Raw genomic sequence first — 24,004 nt, 5'->3', positions numbered from 1 at the left:
TTGATCAGCAATGTCCAATTATTTCTGACAGATTCTTACTTATAAACTCAGGGAGTTCTCCCTCCTTGGTAGAGAGCTGTACTGTGAAAGTACTAGGAAATGCAGTATAGCACAGGGTGTATTATCTTTCTTGTGTGCTCTCATTCTGGGCTCCTCAAAGCTTCAACAATTCCAAATGTTTATCTAACTTTGAAATGCAATCTTAATTCTTCTGGCTCCAACATACATGAAGTATACTTTATTCTCAACCATAGAGAACAGTAGTGAGGAGAACATTCAAAAATCTGCTGTTACACAACAAATCAAAATCAGATCTGAGCCTTTATTTCAACTATAAACTGCAACTAACAAGTCTGGCAACAACACAAAACCTTGATATTGTAACTTAAACCTACCCTATATCTATTAACCTAACACAAGTTTTAAGAGACAGAAAAAAGGAAATTCATCAGTCTCTAGTCCTCAATAAAGTTATCTCGGAGTGTCTGGCAAACACACCCTTAATGATTTTGCAGGATCAGACCCTCTTTTTCCTTGCCCAATTTTCTTTTTCAAAGCTCAAGATCTCTCTCAGAATCAGCCACTGCCACCAAGACTCCTGAAAAATTCTTGCCCTCCTCCTCCTCAAGTCAAAATGTATATCTTCAGAAATTTGCTTTTAGCAACACTTGCAAAGAGGGCAAGACATTTTTGAGACAACAGTCATACTGGATGCTCAAGTTGAGACCCCTTAACTGAGTCTTTTTCAACATTCTCTCAAAGTCAGACTTGTAAACTTCTTCAAACTGGCAACTTCAAAATGCTTAAAGCCTTCTGACTTATCTTCAGATAATCAACTGTGACTTTGTTTATCAAGGACACACACCCAGACATGAACAGTTTGGTTCACATGGGCATAAGCTGGGGCCTGGTACTACTGAAGATGCCCAAGGTGTTTCACATGCAGATTAAAGCTCCAAGAGAGTGGATTAAGTAATATCAGTATTCTGATAACCGAGTGTGATGGAGGAAAAGTTGTGAGGCCTAGTTTTAACAATTATTTGCTCCATGAGCTTGCAAAAGGAATTTTCATTCTCCTTTGCTATGTATTTTCCATGAAATTATGCAGGGTACATCCTGAGAGTAGAACTGAAGATAAACATGATTAAAGTAATCAGTAACATCTAACATTTGGTCCAGTTCTCCAGATCAGACAGACTCTACAAAGACAATGACTATTCATTTATTAAACGCTGGGAGAAATACGATAATGATAATTAACTTCTACAAACCAAAATACATGTGCTGTTAACATTTTGCTGAGTTAGCTGAAAGCTCCCCTTACAGAGATGTGCCACCAATTTCTAACACTGTTCAGAAAGTCCATGCGTTGGTGCAGAACACCTAAGACATTGGTAAGCTCTGTAAAGCACCAAATAATCTCTTTATATCTGCAGTAAGACATATTTCATGAAAAACTGGTAACTCCAAGCACCATTATTTAGGGATTTATTGAACTAAGAAAACATTCAAGCATCTAAAGTGGTCTTATGTTCTGAATGTGTACTTTCCAAACAGTTAATTTAATTTACTTCAAAATCAGCAACAGCTACATCTTGGTAGGACATTATATTGTGAAATTTAGGCAAAGTGGTTTTTTCATGGTATCATGACTAAAGATATCTCTAAGTCTAGTAAGTAAAAAGTCTTAAAATACAAAAACAACAGCCCTCAAAACTCCTACTAAAATCAAAGATTCGAAGTGCAAACAGTACTGTTCATTCCAAAGAACCTCATTCAATATTCTACATGTTTGCTCCCTTTAAATCAGTTAGACAGAATCTAGTCCAAACCCAGAAATTAAAGAACGTGTATTTGACAACACAGTACTCAAATCCATGCCTTTTCTTTTCTGTCACACTCCACAATCACTTACAGAATCACAGAAGTGAAGGTTCCACTGAAGCACCTCAATCTTTTCAGGAATAATCACCCGACTTTCCTTGCCCAAGCACAAGTAAGAGACTATAATTTTTGAAACTTACCTGTAACATGCCAACTATTTCCACTTTATTAAAAAAGATGAAAGAATGAAGTGTTGATAGCATATTTTCCTCAAAAACTGAGGGAGTGGGTAGGACCATATCTTGAATATACTGTACTCTGTATGTCTGATGTATTTTTTGCTTCAGCTCTGGATCAGATATAGGTATCACCTCTTTAAATTTTGCTGTTTTAGTCAGAAATTCCCTGTGTTTCCGTGACTGTGATAAAGACGGATCATATTCTAGGCATCCAATTACATCCATTATACATTCCTCGGAAAACATGACTTCAAAAAGTGCAGTTCTGTTCAAAAGGAAAATTCCCTTAATAATTTCGTATAAGTGGTGTAGTCCTTCAATGTTCTCCAAGTCTTCGCACACATGAAAAATTTCTAAGAGCTTCTTAATGTAACCCTCATTTTCCAGTGCTAGTGCGAGTTTTTCGCGACGTAAGGGTGAAGGCAGTGAAGATGCCACGAGTTCTGCGATTTCTTCTAGTCGGCTGAGTTCACAGGATGGCAATTCTAGACCTGGTGATGACATATCATCAAAGCGCTCCTCCTCAGATTCATCAACAAGATCCTGAGTAATATCGACAGAAGGGTCTTTGCCTTGAACCTGCAAAGTAAGATGTGTCAAAAAAGTGGAGTTTAATTTTACTGCTATTTGAATGCTTTTAAAAAAATACCATTTAAGTATCACACATTTTTTATTTGTACGGGCAAAATAGAAATGCAAATCTAGTCTGACATTGACTATAGCTGGTTTGGAAAATAAAAGAGATAATGACAAAATTTCTTTAAATAGAAAGTTTTATAAAATTGTTTCTACATTAGACATTTAACTTTATTTTTTTTAAGTGGGAGGAAGAATAAGGAAAAAACTACATTTTCTGAGTACTTCAAATAAAAACAGAAATTCGCAATTATTAATATGGACAGCAACTTCTTAAGAGACTACTGAACTAAGCTGTTTGTTTGCGGTCTTTATTCTCTGCAGACAGATTTTCAAATGCAAATCAGTATTATATTATTCTAGTGATAGCTTTAAACATTTATCTATAGGCTATTAACTGCTCTTGATGCTTTTCAAAGCTTCCACTACCTCAAACGGAGGAGAGAGGCCAGTCTTGCTAATTTATCTGCTGTTTTCAGTTTTGGAGAACTGCAAGTAAAAATCTGTTATTGTGCACCTTCTAAATACTCAACAGAGACACAGAATCTTCTCTTAAGAACAAGAAAGCTCAAACCAACATTGACAAAATAATAAGAGGAAAACCGACTGTCAGAAAAATAATGCACAGGACTTGCAAAGATCTCTCCAGAGATATGAGGAAACTGTGGAAAGTATGAATTAGTAAAAAAATGCACAGATGCTTGGGCACCAGAATGTATCAGCTTTAATGGCATCTTAATTTTAGCATCTGCTTGGAATCTGATGTCAAATTCAGAAAAGCACTGCTGAGAAGAACAGTAGAAGGTGCTGCTGTTTTTAATCTTAAATTCAGCAAAAAAACCCTGGGAGAAATAATGCTTCATTTATAACAGCAAGCTTATACTCAGAATGGTGCTAAACCCCACATATTGCTCTGCTCATACAGCAGCAACCACTTTCTCTATAAATGGTATCAAAGCTTTCCTTTTAGAAGAAGTTTTAATGACTGAGGAAGCTTAAGATCTATAAAGTACACTAGATGCAATTACAAAGCATGGCCTGAAAACAGGATATAAAGACACTGGCTTCCTACAAAAATATTAGAACTTTATGTGAGGGTGAGGAAACTGGGCTTCTTATCTGGGTGTTTCCTAAGAACAAAATTTCCCCCTTTCCCTACTTTGCTTTTGTCCCCAGCTTTTGAGCCATTGACTGCTAAGGTTCTTGGAAATGTTTCTGTACCTATTTACATAAGTGGTAAACTGCTGAAAATACTCATTCTACAAAAAAGGAATAATCTATACACATGCAATTGTGAAACCAGATATCTTTTGGTTTGTTTCTGAAATCACTAAGAACAAGCTTCAAAAGACAGAGTGGGGAGAGCTAGATGCTTGTTAAGAACAGAAAGAGAGTGCAGACAGAGATTTAGAGTATTTAGAGAAATCCCATATATTGTAGCACAGAATTAAGAGAAGTTGTAATACTTGGAAGGGAAGAAAAAACCCAAACAAGAACTGAGAAAGTGAACTAACACCAGTGAATATATTGATTAAACTCTTTTGGGTCAATAGTTATTTCCCGAATAAATATTATTTACAAACAACACTGATTCAGTGACTATACAGTCATCTGGTTGTAGTGGTAAAACATATGTTAAAATATATACATGCTAGGTATACACTGTTTGATTTCTTAAAACATTATCTTTAAGGTGATGATACAGGGATGGAGGTATCTCCTACTATCAGATTAATCTTTCATAGCCTGGAAATGTTTGCATGGAAAAAAATTCTGAGAGAAACTCAATATCCCCCTCACCTGAAGCAGAAGAATGAGAAATGTAGAAAGAGAAATGTAAATAAAATACTGTTTTAGTATATATATAATATATAAAATTATTTATTGCAATATATTCTGTAAGAAATACATCATAAAACTCACTAAGAGCTCACATACATTCTTCTCGCTACAATAAAGTTTCATAGGTAATCTTTTCCCTTATGGCTACCCTGAAAAAAGTTTCCTATTACATTAACTGTTAATTTAACCACTCATTTGGAGCTACACTTTCTTGGGTGAAAATAGAACTAAAAAGTTATGTTGAGTAGAAAGACCTGAAAATGCTCTAAGAAAGTACCCAAAACTTAGATTAGGTCTGTATTAAATTTCTGGAGGAAGAAGAAAGTTTTTAAATTGAAAAATGCAAAATTTGGGAGAGCTGGCTAAAACATTAGTTTTTACTTTTTATCTACTATTGTTCAAACTCTCAGAACAGCCTGTAAGTTTTGAATACAAACATTTAGATGAATTAGGTTGTCTCAATTTTACATTTATCAAACTTACCTGACATATTTTTTCCCATATTTCATCACAACCTGCTTTTTCTTGAAAGCTAAGTGCCAAATCATAATTTTCAGCTTCAGACCACACAATCAAGGTATCCTTCAAAAAGAGGAAGAGTATTTTCAGGCAATATATTTCAGATTTTATTAACCTAAATAATGTTTAAAGAGTAATTTTTTAAAATAAAAACAGCCTGACACCTAATAATGACAGGACAATATTACAATACAAATGTAACCATCACACTTCATAAAATTTTTATATGTTTATATGATTAAAAGCATTCCTGCATAAATCAAAAGAAGTTCCAGAAAGCTATCAAAAGTTTTTGTTCTTACTTTATGTGACCATAATATTGTAAATCTCAAAAAGTTTGGCCTAGAAAACGCACTTCTACCTCAATGCATTCTCTACTACAATACAGTAACAAAAGCAACGGGTTTTTGGGGTTTATGTTAGGGGTTTCTTTAATGTTTCATTTGGACCACATAAAACTGTAGGATGAAAGTTACAGTATTTTTTTTTTTTTTCATTTTTGTAGGCCCCAGAAGACACTCTGCTAATGCACAGAACAGCTTTTTAAAAGCTAGTCCCAAGATGGCTACAACCTTTAAAGAAGAGAAGCACCACAGTTCACTGCCTGGGATTACAGGCACCCACCACATTGAGCCACGCATAAGAGTTTTACTTATTCCAAACTACAATTCAGGAAGGAAGTTTTGCCCTGGACTTCTAGAACTACTTGAAACCATGCTTAGCTATGTTCACTTCCTAGACACTGAAGCTCTCATCAACTCACTAGGATAGTTCAAGAGTTTATCAGAGCCCTCATATTGCATGCAAAACCAATAGATGAAAGTGGAAGCTCTGCTGCAAACAGCAATGTCACACACTGACAAGATATTTGATGAAGTAGTCTACAGAGACTTAGAATATATATATACTCTTATAATATACTCTTAGAATAACTAATAGAAAATAAAACTCAATTAATAAAAGAAGAAAATAAAATCAACATTGTGTTCAGGTATGCAATCAAGTTTTATTGTTAGTCTTTTGTCTTCCTGTAACAGCTGAAATATAGCCACAGTAAATACACATAGCTCCATGAAACTGCATTATTTCAGCCAAGTGCTAAACCATGCATTCACTCACTAGGACAAGAGACATGAGAATTTTTCTTATACATAAAATACAGAATTTCTACTTCATTAAGTACAGATTTTGCTTAGAGTGATATTAAAACGAATACTGACAATAAAAAGAAAACTTACATTTAGATTTTGATATGCACTTACTAGAAAACACCTTAAACTAAACTATAATCTAAACAGCACAATCAGCCAGCTCCAATGGGATTGTCAAGCCAATACAATATAATCAATTTGCCATTACCAGAGCAGCTATACTGCTTCAGAGGCACTAATGGCTTTACCTTGTAAATGGCAAATAGTTTACCTTTTCCTTTTCCAAAGGGTTGAGGAAGAGGTGGTACACAGAAGAAAGGGATTTAGGAAGACCACCTCCAAAATACAAAAGGAAGAAAAAAATAATAATTAATAATTTATTCTCTACAAGACAGGTCATGGAGCAAATTCTCTGGTAATAACAGATTGACAGCACCCAGTACTGCTGACTCCAACAGAGCGAAAAAAAAAAAAAAAAAAAATTAGTTTGCAGAAATCTGAAAAGTGAAGGTCCCAAACAAAAAGTTTTTCTCTTTACCATCTTTAAAAAACAGTATGTACCTTACTGCATGTTAAGTGTAGGTATCAGGTTCAAATTCTAATATATTTATCTCTTCAACTGTATCTCTACTGCAGTAATTTTCAAGGCCACTCTCTCCTTAGTTTCACACTGAGTAGTGCCTAATTAATTTAAAAAACCCAAGCAACCCTAATACCAAATTTTAAGCAGACCCTAGCAGAACTTGCAACATTCCCATCTAATTACATTTCCACCCAGGTGAAATTGGTTTGATTTCTATGTAAGTCATTTCCAAAAGACCAAAATATATTTTCTTCTTGATAAAAACACAACTAACAAATGGGGAAATGACTAAAAGAACACTATTAAGGGCAGTGCTGTTTACATTAACTGCTTACGTTTAATAAACAAAAGCTCTAAGTCTCTGAATAAAATCCAGCAACAGATCAAGAGAGAGAAAGGAAGGAAGGCAGAGAAAAATAAAGAGAAGACAGAAAGTTAAACCTGCTTTTGAAAACGCAGTCACAGATGTACAAAAGTCTATTTGGCCATAGCATAGCAATCTTTCACTTTAACAAGATCACGTACTACTAAACATGGAAGTTCACACCTCCATATAATCTGATTTTTTTTAGCTATTTCTTCTTTGGAAAACAAAACAAAAAATTGCTTAAAGAAATCATTTGAGCAGCAGAACAATCCAGTTTGTTTAATCAGTATTAGAAAAGTGTTTTCCAATTGCCAACATTAAAATTTGAAATTATTAGTATCTGTTGTCTTAACACATAAGGGTTTCATATATTATGGTTCCTCAACAGAATTCTATCAATTGCTACTTTCTGAATCTTTAGTAAACTCTATTTATTTGTACAACCTTTCTTGAATGAAAGGGCTTTTAAAAAGAGAACATGAAACAAAAAGCACTCCACTCTGTTATGCAATATACAGTTTTGTCTAACTTTAAATTCACTGTTAAATGCATATAGTTGTGACTATAATTTCATTTCGTTGATCCTACAAAGCTTATAATCATCAAAAAGAACAGTACAAGACTTATACATGTATGAAGAAATGACTGAAAGAAATTCTAGATGGGGTTAAAGACAGAAGAACACATCTGTAACAGTCTACTTTCTGTTTATTTTATTGAAAGAAATCTTCGTACATGCTTGATCTGACATTTCCTCAGTGTAAGTTGAGTCCACTAACTGCTGTAGCTCTCTCAGCTGTGGAATTGGAGTTTCTGTTGCTTCCGAATGTCAAATATTACTTCTTGAAACTCCAGAAAGCAACTGAAATTTCTTAAGACTGCCTCCTCCATTCAAAGAGAAAACAGGCGTAAGGATAAATATGATTAGTAGTAGTGGCTATTGGTTAGAGAGGTAAGGAAGTAAGTCTTGCATTTTACATCTTGATGAGCATAAAATCTTCAATATAATTTGATTCACAATAGCAGTTCTGGCTCAGATGGAGCAAAGACGTCCTTTGTTGTTGCATTTCATATAAAATATTAGCATCTACACACAAGGAACTAGATGGGATAATTAAAACATCTAAAAATTATCTTGTTCTTTGTAAACAATTAAAATGTGAGATAGCAGTATTAAATCATAGCTACACTGTGTTAACTGTCACAAACCTGGACAAAGGTTTTATTATTGAAGGATCTTATACTGAGTCCTCTCTGACAACTTCAGCATTCTAGCTCCTCATATTTTCAAGATGCATCACAGTTCTTGGTAAGATCTTTTTTTTAAATAGGGTGATAATCAGGAGCTATTTATGTAGAGTTCATGATCTTATTCAAAGATTGAAAAATCATTTGCTACTTTGCAAAAAAAAATATCTTGGCAGTAGTGCCAGTTGGAGTTGTCATCACTATCTTAGCCCATACAAAATTTGCTATCTCCTTAGGATCATTTACATGAATTTGTTTTCTGGTTCAATAGTGCTCATTATGACTGTGCACATAAAATGAGAAAATTTAAAATTTAACCTAAAGTTCTGAGTATGGCCTCCTTTTAGGAGACCTATGTACTTAACATTCCCATAAGGAGGTATCAATCATTTCTATGGGTGGATAGTAGCTTTGTACACTCTAGTGCTTATAAGGGCATAGCCCAAGGCAAAAATTCAGAATACAGTCGGTGGTGATTCCTATGCTGCTTCTCTCTCTGCAGGCTGCATCAAGCCCACATGAAGCAAATTTTGGTTAGTTAGAGGTTTTCCAGAGGCACTGCTGTGTGCTACAGTTTTATCTGAGACATCATGCCTCAAAAGCTAACCGGCAATATTTTAACTCAGGAAACAGTGGCAATTGCACTGGAGAAGGATACGGTTTAGTATCTACCCTATGACTTTTCATTTTTTTGAAACTATTGCCAAAAGGCTTCTGATTTACCTCAAGAGTAAAAACTTCTTGATACATACTATCAGTCTAAAGTTCTTGCCGCAGCACTCATTAAAGGTCAAATTTTACTGGACCTTAAATCAGCTTTATTTAACTATTAGAAAGCTGATTAGTAGGTGTCTTGTACAACACTCACACAAATCTCCAAAGCAAGCTCTGGGATTTCATCATGAAGAATTTCAGAGCAACCAGTATTCAGGATTTGACTCTGCTAGGATTATATTAACAAAACTGTTACTGTTTGACAATGGATTCTCACTACCGTTCATGTCCAGGGACAAGTCTTCTCCATAGCTCCAAAACATTCTCTTGGAAGCTCTATGAGATTTAATCTACACTCAAGAAGTAGTGATGCCCTAAATTCGGTAAGTATCTCATAAATTCTTGCTTCAGCCTTAAAAAGCAAATTAATCTCTTCCAATTAGCAAAAAAACAAACGAATACCTTCTCTCACACAGCTCAGGCTTATGACACTTTCCTGGCCCACACAAGGTTCAACACAGCCAGGCTGTTTCTTCCCCTCTTGGACTGCCTGATTGCTAGTTCTTCATCTAATTCCTCAGATTGTTTACAGTAACACAGACACTTCCCTGGACATGCCAACCCACCTTTCAGCATCTTGCTATCTAAATACTTCCAATCAAAAGTACAGCTTCATAATTTCAGGTTTCCCTTTATGAAATAAACTATTTGTACTACCCACACTTTTTAAGTTAAATACAGAGTTAGTGTGGTAGGTAGTGGCAGAATCTTCAAACTAAAAAAACCCACCCACCTAACATAATATAAAGTTTCAATTTTGTATTTGGTTTCACGCACTTGTTCACCTAGAAGCTGGTTATCTCAGTGTGCTAACAGTTTACTCAAAAAACTGATTAACGTGCCAAAGGCATACTCAGATTGCATTCTACTAGCTTCTGTGAAAGCTCAACAGTCATACACAACTTTTCAGTTAGTGATTTCACAGCTGTATTCCCATGAATCACATAGAATAAAATCAGTTTATTAGTTCTGTGGCAGAAACTTGACTTACTGGCCATACTCATAAATTCCTGGGGTGACATTATGATGCTGAATTGTATCCTCATTTGTCTGTTTAACCCAGAAATAAGTTTTGCACCCTTAAAACTAGATCTGAGAGTGAAGGGGGAAGAAGGAGAAGCAGTGGAATGTCTGAGGTGGCTGTATTCAAAACACAGAGATAAGAGCTTCAGCTTTTCTCTCTCACGGACTGCATTGTCTGCAGCACAGAGAAGTAGGAGAGAGCTCTCCTTTGCTATTTAGTTAGTTTTTAGCTAGCTGAGGCAGAGATGCTCCCAGACTGTGGCTTTTCTTTTTTTGGAACTGATCAGCCCTGCTCTGGACTTAAAACCCAGAAGAACACCGGGAGCTCACACCTGTGGCCCACCGGGGCCCGGGCGTTGGTATTCTCCCCGCAAAAGAGGGACTGGTAAGAGACTGAGCGAGTCGAGCTACAGCCCACAGAAAGGACTTTCTGAATCTGCCATCTCTTCAGAACAGCGAGAGGTTTTATTGTTTAATATTATTTTTTATGCTTGTGAATACTTTACTTGTTAAATAAAGGGGTTTTTTTCCCCATTTTTCACCAAGGAAATCTTTTCCCAAATCAGTTGGGGGAGGGGTCACTTGAAACTGCTTTCCAGAAGGACCCTTTGGAGGTTTCTTCCCAAATTTGTCCCTAAGCCAGGATACTCAGCAAAAGCAGAAAAATCAAAATACTCAGGAAAACAGAAATGAAGGAAAAGAAACCTATGTTAATTTAAAATAGGTGAACTCCACCCCAAACTCAAGAGCAGCCCACCCTTCCCCTTGTTTATTCCCTCACCCCACAAAGCCACACACACTTCCTTACTATCTTAGCTACAATATGCACAAATTTTATTGAAATAGTTTCACTGTTGGCTTTCTTGTCATGACAGCAAGGGAATGAAGTTCATCTTCTCTGAGCATTCAGTCAGTGCCCTTTTGGATAGTTTCAAAACTTGGCTTTTTTATTAATAAGTCTGCTCTCCATTATTCAAGAATGGCCACCTTCAAGTTACATAGCTAGTAGGTAGTACTCTGGATGAATTTTAGCTTTTTATTCTTGTGAGGAACTGGAAAAGAGACTGAAAATGTGAAGCACACAAGACACCTCTAGGGCAGAGGCAGGACTCTGTAGGTGGAAGCTGTAAATAACTCTTGTGTCAGAGTTATTTTATATCTTGCACAGAAAAGGATGCAATACATACTTTATCATTGTGTTACAGGATGTACGTGGATGTATCTAAAAAAGCTGAGGATACCAGTCTTTACTCTTCTATTTTTAAAGCATTGCCAAAGTATACTGAAAAGCTCTAACCCAGTCCACACCCCTATCAAGTTTCTCCCTAGGTAAATGCTATGTTGTACAGAGGGCTTTTTAATCATTTAGGGCTGCTATAGGAAAAGGTGTTATCCTAATATACTAGTGCAATTATTAATTTTCTGAATAAGGATCACTTGTTTAAGAACAGCATCTTTGTCACTAACATTCTGAAATTTCAATGCCTTAAACCCCTCAACCCACAATTAAATATCTTCTACCTTTACTAGAATATTAAGAAAACAACTAACAACAGAAGAAAAAGCTAAGTATTCCATGTGTGACCCAGAAATGCTTTGTATAATGAAATTCCACTTACTAAAGAAAATTTGCTTTTAAGGTGAATGCTACTACTTACCCAGTAATTAAATCCAGTAATATTCCATGGCAAAGTTATAGGACCATTATTGTAACATTTTAAAATAAAAATGCCAACAAAATTTAACACAGAGCTGTAAACAAGAATACAAATCAGGTGCTCATGTGGCCGTACTGTGCAAATTTTGCTTTTTCTAAAGAAGTTCCTACCTACAAATAGTACTTTAACATAAGAAATATTAAGTCCTTTTTTTGAGCCACAGGACATTAAGGACATTAGTTCAAGTCTTCTTTCTAGCTTTTTTTCCTCATATGCCTTACTTTCTTCTAGTTCTAGTGTAAACAGTGATGAGTTTGCCAGGGAGTGCATGGTTCAGAGCATCAATGAACTTCCACTGGTAGCAATTCTATGTTGCAGAATCAGATACATAGACCTATCTCTCTTTTTGCAGAAAACAGCTCTTCATTGTGACAGACTAATTATTTTGACTACTGAAAAGGTAGTCAAAAGATTGTCTATGAATTTCATGCTTTAATGAATTTTTTAAAACCTCCAGATGGCAGGTAAGTCTGGGAAGACTGAGAAGTAGACTGTGCAAACTGAATACTTAAGTTTGACTGTTTTTCAGGTTGATGTATGAAAAATGAGTCCCTGAGCAGGACTCAAGATCTCCCAAGTAGGTTTTCTCTCCAAAGGCAGAAAGTTGTATTTACCACCACAAAGGGCAGTCACTGCTTTCAACATTCAACACCAAGAAATATAAAGCAGACAATTGGGACAAAAATCATATAACAAGCTCAGCTTCACAGTTTTAGTTTTTGTTGGGTTGTTTTTTTTTTTTGTTTGTTTGTTTTTTGTTTTGTTTGCTTTAGTTTCCAAGGGAACAGAGGCAGCAAGGCAAACTTGTCCTCAGGTCTTCACACTAGTATTTTGATAAACAATTATCTAAGCTATGCAGTTATTAAAACACACATATGTAAACCTTGAGATTGCATAATTTGTGATATCAACAATTACTGAGATCATCTACTTCACACTAGCACTAACAGATCAGCATAGGCAGAAGGTTCTTTCACCAGTGGAAGGACTTCACTGTTTATCACTAAGGTATCTATAGGCTTCTTTTGTTGAAGGATTCAAAGCAACTGGCATAGCAAGGTTCCCCAAGAGCTTAGTACATATTATCTTTCCTTGCTTCCAACCAGATTGTTTCAGTCAGTCCAGTAAGACTGTTTCTTCTTCTGAGCCTCATGTCAGCCTAGACAAAAGTCAGAACCCATCCATTTATTCCATCAGGTATTCAAAGTGTTCACAAGCTGCATGTTGTGTCACAGTAGAAATGGATGCTGCTATGTACCCCTTAAAATAGGTTCATCCTCACAATAAAATTATGAGACAAAAGCCTGGTAAGATCATAACACTACACAGCTACTTTGAAGTTTAAAGCCTTAGATTTCTGGGAGACTTTTCTTGAAATTTTCTATGTGCAACAACAGCAGGCAAGCTCAAAAGCAGCTCTTCTATCTCGGGCTGCAATTTCACTAGTAGTGAGGTGACCTAAGTGACCTTCTGCAGTCAAAAAGAAAGATCTCACTCACTCTTCCATCTCAGTTCCACAAATGGATCTTGTGTAAGATAGTTTGAAAGCTCTGCCAACATAGAAAGCTACCAGTTTTTGGAAAAGGATTTAAAGTACCAAGCTGATTTTTGTGGTTTAGTAAGTTTAAGCTGCTCAGAGTTCTAGGAGCAGAGCTAGAAAAAAACCTACTCTTTCTTTCAGCTGCTAAGCTCCAAGCTTAGTTCATATGGAATCAAGTTTAAACTCTGAACTTGCCTTTTACTAAGGGAAAGGATAAGTAGGCCTCACACTAAAGAAACCAGGCTACAAAGCAGATTTAATACACACACCAAGAAACATTTGGTATTTCTAAGGCTCGGAGTGGAGCCCCATATTCAATTTATATTTGAAACTGCTTTGGTTAAATATGAACAATCCATCTGCAAGTATAAATTTCTGTCTACGCAGCATTTGAAAGCTTTAAAAACAGCACTTTTCCTTCTCCAGCACAGAGAATGTACAGTGCTGCTCTAATGGGACAGATTCATGTTAATTATTTTTATTCCTCTAACCATGTTTTCACAATGAGCAGTGTGATTTATGCAGCACTAGATTACAGTATATGTCTGACCTGGAGACAGGTTACACTGACCAGCACATGTGGTGGTTTGCACCAATCCTGCAGTTTTATGCCTCCTTGAAGTAGGTTTCATGTCTGATGTGGCACAAAGCCTGTTGATACAAAACTCAACCCCCCAGTGCTCTTTTAACCGATTTAAGTCAGCAAAGCAAGTTTACACCAGATCAGCACTTTATGCAGTAGAGCTGTGAAATACTCAGCGTCACTTAAGGACTTTTAAAACTCAGGTTATTGTATCATAGAACCATGACCTCAAGCTGGTCAGGATTACAGCTAAAACTTGGTCTGCTTAGCATTTTTGCTGGTCTTGTCCTTACTCTCTGGAATTGATTCTCCAGACCCACACTGCCCTTATCAGTTGCTCAGTATCAGCTGCATATACAGCGCTTTATGAATATATCAAGAGACAGATACAGGTTAAAATTTTCAAGGAAGGATATTTTTAGCCCAAATTGGTTCTCTCCATTCACTTCAAAATGCAATTCTACAAACACCTGCAGTGACACAACTACTGGGACCACCTGTGAAAAAAACAACAGTACGTCCATGCCTGTGGTAAACTACTAAAGGTGAAAGACTGAAGAGTGTTTTAATACATTAAATCTGACAAGATTTTAACAAGCATGAGGTGACCAAACAGGCAACAAAATACAATCTGGTTCAGCATTTTTAAACCTGTAAAGGCAATTCCCAGCATCCATGAAACAAGCACAGCAAATAAAGTACAAAGCCTACACAGTTCGCTTCTCACCCATCTCAGGAGCATTCTTTAGGGGCTCACAATGTATGGTTTAAATAATTGAAGCAATGTGCAAACTAAAGGTGAAAAGCTGCTTTTATGAACACAAAATGCTTTGGAGCAGTAGTAACCCATACCCAACTTCTAAATAAAAGACAAACAAAGGTTAAAATGTAAATAGCTTTAAAGCCTTCTAGATTTTTCCCTGAATAAAAATACATTTAAACTTAAAGCATCGGAAATATAAAGAAGAAAAAGGCCAGATGATACTAAGTTTCAGATACTATAACCCTCAGGAACCTCTGCTACTTTGTGATTTTCCCAACTATGTTTTGACTGCCTCTCCAAAAGCAATTTCTGGTGCAAAACAGAGTGCAATTTATCTGTGTAACTTCACCAAAAATGCAGAGGAACAGCACATGAGCATGTAATGCACAAAAATGGTGCAAACTATTTTGCCTATTCTTGGCACAAGAACATAAAATATAATTTGCAATAGAGGCAAAAAATCTACTATATTACTACCCTGTTGGTTGTATACTGTTAAAGACCCTGCCTTTAAACATGAGGAAAAGAAAAGTATGTTTACCTGTTGCTTCTGGTACGCAGTGTTCGGATTAATTTTGGACTCCAAAAGAAGAGAGCCTAGAAAAAAAAAATTCCACTTATTTATACGTGCGCTAGAATTTTACCCGCCACATAAATTTTCTGATCACTCTTTCCTTGAGCAACAGTAAGTCTCTTAACCCCTAAGAGATACTGTTCACACAGCACAGAAAAATGCTCTGAAGACTGAATTTTAAGCCTTTCTTATTCTAAGTAATGACTTTTCCACAGAGAATTTTTTAGACATGATAAAGTCTGCAAGTCAGCACACCAAAAGCATTACAACTGCATTCCAGAGATTATGGTTGTTTTGTGTGAAAATTCTAATTGTGTGGTATTTGTTTTTAAAGGTTAGCTAAAACACTTATTTTCCTGGGAAGCATATCTAGAAACTAATGCTTAGAGCAGTAACCACTGTGACTGCTAATACCAGAAAACTTCACAGGAACTCAGAACAATGGTTTCACAGCAGGTTTTACTGATATGACACAGAACAGCAACTCCATTCTCATGTCTGTGTCTTCTTTCCCTTCCTTTTGCATGTTAGCATTGTTGTGTCAAATTTAAACAACCTGAAGCGCTGATCTATGCAAAAACAATTTTTAAAACTGATTTTATTCTTGGACCAATCACTTCCCTCATCCACCTTGCTACTCAGCTGTACTAACGCCAGTGCATGACTTAAATTTACCTACCTGCAGAGCTTCACTCAGCTTCACAAAGAAATACTGATAAATTAACTTGTACTGTCAATCATATAATTAAGACATACAGCTGCAAGCATCCCTTTAAAGGGGCATTTCTCCATTTACTTACCTGGTTAAATTTAGGCTTTAAGAAGTGTCCAAACTTTTCTTAAAGTGTTAACTTCTCAGTTTCATCACTATAGTTCTAAAGCAAATGTATTACTAAAATATGGGCTGCTCTCCATCTGTTCACTCCCTAGCCTGGACTGATACCAGGAGCTGCTCTGACCCAGGTGCAGCACCTTGCACCTCCTGAGGTTCACAAGGGCCCACTTCTCAGCCTTGTGCAGGTCCATGTGGACAGTATCCCGTCCCTCAGGCACCACACCATCCAGCTTGGTGCCACCTGCAAAACTGCTGAGGGTGCACTCGATCCCCCTGTCTGATACTGATGAAGATGTTAGGCTGGGGGATGTGAGGCAAGAGACTGAAGAATCAGATCACAGAACTTCACCTGCTGTAAGAGTGGGGTATCATTAAAGAATTACAGAAATATCAGAACATTCTGTTGCCTGATAAGAAAGGTTACTACTTGATGAATTTAGAAGCTTTACTAATGATTTTTATATCCACTAGCTTACTATGTATGTGATCATCAGATACAATTAAATATTTTTTTTTAAATTAATGTACCTGTGAAGGCTGCTTGTTCCCAATTTCTAAGTCTGTTGCTCTGCAGGAGGCAGCTTTCACTAATGAAGTTGGCTTGAGAAGCTATCACCCTGTCTCAACTGCTCTTGGAGTAAAAGCTGCTTACAAACTCAATACAATTCAACAACAAATCTGAAATAAATACTCCTCAAGGGAAAACAAGACACATAGAAAAAGCTCTTTTGCCTCAAGCCCAAATATACTATTCAGGGTTTTTTGAGTTTTTTTCAGTTTTCTGACACACATCAGCTCTGCATTACCAAAGCAGCTTATCTGCTTAAGAGTAAGTGCATAATTAAAGAAAAAAATAATCACAAACCATAGAGCAGGACAGAGAAGAAAAACATCTAAGATGAGGTTTACAGATGAATCCAATACATTGCTCATACTTTGGCCATAGACTCAAGCTTTGAATTTAGACTATGCCTAAAGAACATCTAAACTGAGCATTTCCTTTTTACAATCATCAGATACGCAGAGTCAGCCATGCTTTCCAAATCCCAGTTTCTACTACATGAAGATTTGGAATATTATTTGTGTTATTAAATTGGCAGACAAACTTCTGGAAAGTCTTTACTGTCTAGAAATATTTAATATCAGCAAGTATGAACTAGAATCTTCTAGGAATCAAAAGTAGTTGATAATTTCAACATCATATTTTAATGGCTGAACACAGACATACAGACATGTAAATCTCAACATTAGAAGACTATCATACATAACTTAAATGTCATGTTTGACAAAATACTATTTAAAAAATTGAAAACAATTGAATGCAGACACTTAATCTTCCATGCTAGAAGCAGACAACAGAGAATGACTTCTTTACTAGACTTATCAAAAAAGAGCATTTCTTCTTCCCTACAAAACCTGATGCTTGCAGGAAAGACAAATCAAGCTTTTTAAGGCTTGAATTGTTTCTCACTACCACATGATTCAACTTATTCCTCACCATTTTGGACAATAACAAGAAAAATATTGATCTGGAGATAGAAACATACTGAAAGATAAATTGTGCTCTATAACTAATAACTGTCCCAAATCTATCCTTCTGGAGAATATGATGCTCCGTCTGTGCAATAAATTCCCCAAAAATTATTCAACAAGTCAAAGATCAGTGACTAATCTACTAGTTAGTTCAGTGAGTTTATTTTATATACTAAATTTTACAGGATCAGGCCCCTTCCTGGTATGAGGCAATGTTAAGTCTTTGTTACTTGCATGTGGAAACCAGGCAGCAGTAACAGATATCTGAAACACAGATATATTCTTTAGAAAAAAGGTTACAGAAATATAACACACCACAAATAAACTTCCATTCAAAGTCATTATCACTTGTTTGAGATGCTTTTCTCATAAGCATTACTTTCCATGTAGGTACTTTTTCATTGGTACTATCCTAGAAAATCTTACGACTATCTAGTCTACTTCATAAAAATACACCAACAAAATTTCATCTTCTTTGACCCAATGACACTATTTAAAGTTAGGTAAGAGCTGAAAACTCACCTTAATGTTTTTAAGAGCTGAAAACTCACCTTAATGTTTTCAGCAAATGCTCCAAGATTATGCAGATCTAGTTATTTTTTTTAATTACAGCCTTGAATGAATTTGTAAAGGTAACTGAAAAACACTGGAGCCAAAAAATAATATCTGAAACCACCTATAAAAAAGAAAACTGACTTGTAGAATTCTATTACCTCTCACTGTAATGCAGAACAGCACAGCTGGGGGTTTTGTTAGTAGAAAACACCATTCTGTGGTGCAGAAGGAATGTGGGTAGAGGGAAAGACTTGCTCAAAAGAGATTACATACAGATATTCGATGCTATTTTCAATTATATTTGGAGACATCAGCTATCCCAGTTCAACAGTCTTGAACAGCAAATTTGCAGCTTTGTTTACAAATATGCATATGGAAGAGACCAGTTAATCTGGCACACTGCTGCTCTCCCACCATGTTACATGGAGCCTTCCTCAAAAGCAGAAAAGAAAAAGTGCTGCTCATTACCCCTCACCAGTATAAACATGTTTACATTTAAATGAAAGTTTCAATTCAAGATCTGTTTCTTGCAAGATGCACACAGAGGTTTAAGTTCTGCAATTAGTTCTGCTGCAACCCAATCACAGAAACTAATCCTCAGAAACTCAAGAAACTGAGGTCCAAGAAAGTGCTCTACAATTTCAAGAGAATATTCCTGAGTCTAAGACACTTCTGGAGGGCCAAACCGAAATATTAAGGAAAGGGGAGAACCAGGAGAAAAGAAACAAAAACCCCCCAAGTCATCTTCCCCCATGCTGTTTTTTATTTTGATCTAAGATAAATACTGTGTTGTTTACCTAAAAACAAGCCAATAAAATCAGTTCCTTGAGTTTGAACAAGGTAAAAAAAACGTAAGCCAAGTTTTCTCTAAGCCTGCTAGTTGTACACATTTACTGATACCTGCATTACAGAAACAGCAAAGATAGGTGCTTGCCCTGTGGCAGAAGTCGTTAACATACAGACTTCAGAAGCAGCAAACCACAACTTCTGAATGAAAATTATGAGAGTTCCTAAAATGGAGCTCACAAATATGGCCTGCAATGGAGGGGTTAACTTTCACTTGTCAAAAAGTTTAGATACAAGATGAGTAAGTTTTAATTAAAGGTTTAAGCTTTCAAATTAACACAAATTACTTGAACAGAAACGATCACTTCAGTCATCTGGGCTCAGAACAAAAACAAAGTGATCTGAAACCATGCAGTAAACCCCAAGAAGCACAAAGACATTTTAAGAATAAGGTAGGCCACAGCAGCCTAAATACCATGTCAGAAACACGTAAGAAATCAAAGGCTTCTGATTACACACAGACTCACACGGTAGGTGATAATTTGTAAGAAAATATTTCACTCTTGCCCTGCTGCAATTCAAGTAGACTACATTACAACTAGGAATCACACAGAGTAACTTTTCAGGGTTTTATTTAAAAAGTGAATAGCTATTGTAGTGTAAAAAAATTACAATTTCATGCTTCAAAGCATAATATACCTGATATGAAAGCAGTTTATGGTATTTCTGTTCTAGAATTGATTATTCCAGGTTGTCTGCAATGACTCTTAACAATTTAGTGCTTGACAACATTAGACATGCAGCTAGCAACACAACTACTCATCTACTCTAAATGATTTTCTTTTATGATGGTGTTAAACACCAGCACAAGTTAAAAAAAAAAACACTCCTACAGATAAAAACTCCTTACAGATAAAAACTCCTTTTACTCAGTTCTTATTCCTCCAATTCCAAAGGACAGCTTACACTGGATGTGGCACACTGATTACACTTCCCTTATCTGAACAGCCTGACTGTGCAATAAAATCTCAACCACTTGTAAAGCAGCCTACTACACCAAGACACAGCTGCAAAATCCAAATACTCCTGAACCATGTGCTAGCCCACATGGTCAGCCAAAGAAACCACTGGTAATTCTGCTGTTGATCTGTGCATAGCCAAACTGGCCCTTTAACAGGAGTGGGAATTTCCCACAAACATAAGGAACTACTGCTCATATCCCCAGGACCTCCCCTACTCAGGAAATAGAGCCTTCACCTTCAGGCAGATCCCGAGGTTTTCTGTCAGCTTCCTGGAGTAAATCAGTAAGAATATGCCAGTGTGCACAGGATGAATCTCAGCTCAAAGGCTAGAAAAAGCTGGTTTAGAAATGCAGGAAGGAAGAAGTTTCATTGTGCAAAGAGGAGGAGCTGACAAAGACAGACAACACAAGAATGCAATGGAAACATGGAGACAAATGGTGTATAGGTCAGTTTTGCTACTCAGTTCATACTACTTGTATGTCTTTGTTAACTGGGAAAAAGTTAAAGTCACAGTCAACTATTTCATTTAGTTAAAAAAGCATGCAAGGAAAGACAAATTGCGCAGTGTATAAAACACAGGTATGGCATTACCTTTTTCCAAATCATTTGCTCACATGTAGAAATTACTGTCTGCCTTCAAAATTAGCCCACTAAAAACAGACAGTGGGAGTAAACAAAATATAAATCAAATTTTATGAGGTGTCTACACAAGCAAGTTAGAAAAACTAACTAGCCTATTAATAGAGTGCACATTTACCCAGGACTGATACTACATACTATATTAAGAATTTTAACTGTATTATTCAATACTTTGAAGTATGCAGTAGAGAGGGGTCTAAAGTGTATATCTTACCAAATAACATCTGTGTATTTGGTGCAATTGATAAGTTTGAGACATTTCCTGCTTTGATTAGAGTATCTTAGCAGTGCAATATAAAGCAATGACTTAACTTTAGTTTTTAATACCAGTTTGTATCTTCCCTCTTACAGACGTTCATTTATTTACAAATGAGCTGGCACCAACAGTCCAACTCAGGTTCTAATGAGTCTGAAGCACACATGTCCCACTGAAAGTTAATAAATGGATTTTAGTTCAAATGAGCTCTTTCTTCACAAGGAGGTTAGGAACTGCAGGTCTTTTTTTAAAAAACAGAAAATTTTTACTATATAGGAGACAACAGTTTTTAAACATGCCCCCAACAGCCAGGACAGTATCTACAACAAAACATACTGTAAAAATTAGCCAAAAAAATTAGTGATAATTTTTTTTAATTTCTTCCTCATATTGAAATTAAACTAAATCTACTTCCATTTTGAATGCTTTCTCTTGCAGTATGAAGCTGCTCAAGATTTAAATGTATCTTCCTTACTGTAAAATAAATAAAAATCAGGTGTTAGTTTAACCTTTTAAAGTATAATCAAAAATCTACAAGATCTCTCTGAGAGCTTATCAGAAACTCAATTACCAAAATCCTGCTTAGATGACTGATTCTTCCATATCAGTTTTTGATCTTTGCTGTAGGGATTACATATTGTACAGTTTATCAGAACTTTCCCAAAAAGTAAGGATTAATGATTCTCAAGCTTTTCATCCTACTTCCTACAATAAAAAAGCTTAATAAATAAAATTATAAGGTCTGTTGACAGTCAAAAGCTACAACTAGATCTACAAGTCACTAAATACAGTAGTTATACATCTAATGAAGAAGTAAGTCATGCACTGACAGACTTTAAAAGCAAAATGGTACAAGCCTGATACTGCGAAGTACACATTTTAAAATCTCTGGTCACAGCAGTCATGAACTCACTTGACCAACAGTCAAGACTAGCCTAAACATGTAGCTACAGGGCTAGATACTACTACTTAACATATACTCCTGACATATGCTGCCAGAAACCGTAAAATAAGTTGATAATCCATAATTTTAAATTTATTTTCAGGAAGACCCAGAACTGCTGAATGGCTGAGTAGTCCCATTCCATTAAAAAAAAGGGCATCTCTGAAAATGCTGTTCTGTCCATTGTATTGTCTTTACTACCATAACTGTACTTTGAAAACCGTTGATAGCTGTTAGAATGTCTTACATAATTCTAAAAGCTACCAAAGAAAAGGGCAGGTGGAAACAGAATTCTGAGTGTTAGCCATCCAACGATCTTCTAAAAACAAATACTAAAAACCAAGATCTAAGTTTTGAACAACTTTCATCAGGTGATTGCTTCCAGAAAGATCCAGTGATCAGTTTTGAAACCAGACCAGTAGATATCCAAACCCATGCAAGATTTACAACGAGACTCGAACGCATTTTGCATGCAACACTGTGTATTCACTAAGTGCCTACGATGCTTGCACTTGATGGCAATCTTCTGTTTCTTTCACTTGGCCTAGCACGAACGAACCCTGTTTAGTGCCTACTTGCTTTTAGGAATACCATTTGAATTATGCAGCAAAACATTAACGCTACAAACACAAAGCTACACCCAGTTCCTTTCCTGGGCAGGACGAGGAAAGACTGTACCTTCTTCAGCCGTACACACTTACCATCACTTTCTGCCCTGACTAGCAGGGACATGCCCTTGAGCCTCTCCACGTAGCAAGAGGACACATGCCCTGTGCCTCGATCATCCCACTGGCGGTCCTCATTTAGCGTGTAAACCTTCACCCTCCGCCGGGTGTCCGTCATCCTGCCGCCTGCCACACCGCAGCCACCACTCTGGCTGGCAATCGCTGGAGGAGCAGAAGGCTGGTCGGGGGCCAGGCCCCCCTCAGGGGAGGGGAGCGGAAAGGAAGGCAGCAGCCCCACACGGGCACGCCAAGCAAGCTCTTACTCCTCTTCAGTGCCCCAACGGGATCCTCATTATCGAGGGTAACAGAGGATTGGGGAAGAGGGAGAACCAAGAGGTGAAGATGTAAAAAGGGGAGCTGCTTCTTCAGGTACAGTCAGACGCTGCACAAAAGGCGAGTAAGCCTAGGGAGGGAGAGCCGCAGAGAGGAGAGAGGCTCTTTGCCGGGCGAAGGGCAGGCAGGAGAGGCGGCGAAGAAGGGATCCCGGAGGAAAAGGGGATCCACGGTAGTGGAAGCGGCGGCGGACTGCAGCCGGCCCAGCGTGACAGGAGCAGGCGTTCCTGGAAGCCGGAGCCCTGCCGAGGAAAACAGGGGGGAAGCTGGTGAGGCCGGAGGGAATCAGAGGAAGGGAGGCAGGCGGGAGAGGGGCCGCTCGCCCCGGCCTGTAGCCCGGCTCTATTGTGCAGCAGCTGCCCAGGCCCGAAGCCCCTCGCTCGCCGTCCGTCAGCGCGGGGCTCCAAGGAGCCGCCCTCCTTCCCGCCCGGGCTGCCCGGGGCCTGCGGACACTGCCCGTCCAGGGACAGGGTGAACGGCCGGCCGAGCTCAGCGCCCCGTCTTCCCCATGGGTTCCGGTCGCAGGCGGCGGCTTCACTCCCAGCCCGACTCCGCCGCCATGTTCTTCTTCCTCCTCCTCCTCCTCCTCCCGGTGCTGCGGCGGCTCAGTCCCGACTCCCCAGCGCGCCTTGCGACGTGGCTGCGCTTCCAGGCGTTCGGCGGCCCGGCCGGCAGAGAAACGCTGTGCCCTGCGGAGGGAGGGGGCGATCGGCAGCGGCTGGTGCGGCCCGGCTCCCTCCGGCCCCGGCTCCGCCTCAGTCACTGCGCGGCCGCCATCTTGGTTTCACCTCTCACTGGAGGCGCGGGGTCTCCCAGCCAGCGGCGGCACGGGCCGCCCGCCGGCATTTAAAGGGCCAGCGGCACCGCGCGGGGGACGCGCGTGCGGCTGTGGCCGCGCCGTTACCGCGGGGCCGGCGCCGGCGGACCCCGGCTTTGAGGTTTTCTTATCCTTTTTTTTTTTTTTTTTTTTTTCCCTCCTTCTGTCACACCTTG

The 24,004-nt window shown here is 37.9% G+C and overlaps 1 protein-coding gene across 2 annotated transcripts in view; it reads right to left on the bottom strand.

The window, feature by feature from the left end:
- PPP4R3A (protein phosphatase 4 regulatory subunit 3A) overlaps positions 1-23,734 on the bottom strand; it is a 40,612-nt gene extending 16,878 nt beyond the window's left edge. The window contains exons 1-6 of one of the 2 annotated variants that reach the window (XM_053979313.1): positions 22,655-23,734; positions 15,352-15,407; positions 6,483-6,547; positions 5,520-5,580; positions 5,025-5,123; positions 2,025-2,642 (exon numbers count right to left, since the gene is read on the bottom strand). In XM_053979313.1, coding sequence (XP_053835288.1) covers positions 2,025-2,642; positions 5,025-5,123; positions 5,520-5,580; positions 6,483-6,547; positions 15,352-15,407; positions 22,655-22,796 — 1,041 coding nt within the window. In that variant the 5' untranslated portion in view covers positions 22,797-23,734. The remainder of the gene's footprint in view (positions 1-2,024; positions 2,643-5,024; positions 5,124-5,519; positions 5,581-6,482; positions 6,548-15,351; positions 15,408-22,654) is intronic. The other variant, XM_053979312.1, reaches the window with a different exon arrangement.
- Between the last annotated feature and the right edge of the window lie 270 nt (positions 23,735-24,004).

This window comes from Vidua macroura, chromosome 6, assembly GCF_024509145.1.
Source record: "Vidua macroura isolate BioBank_ID:100142 chromosome 6, ASM2450914v1, whole genome shotgun sequence".
NCBI lineage: Eukaryota > Metazoa > Chordata > Aves > Passeriformes > Viduidae > Vidua > Vidua macroura.
Note: the sequence above shows the minus strand (reverse complement) of the source record. Positions and strands in the feature narration are given on the sequence as shown.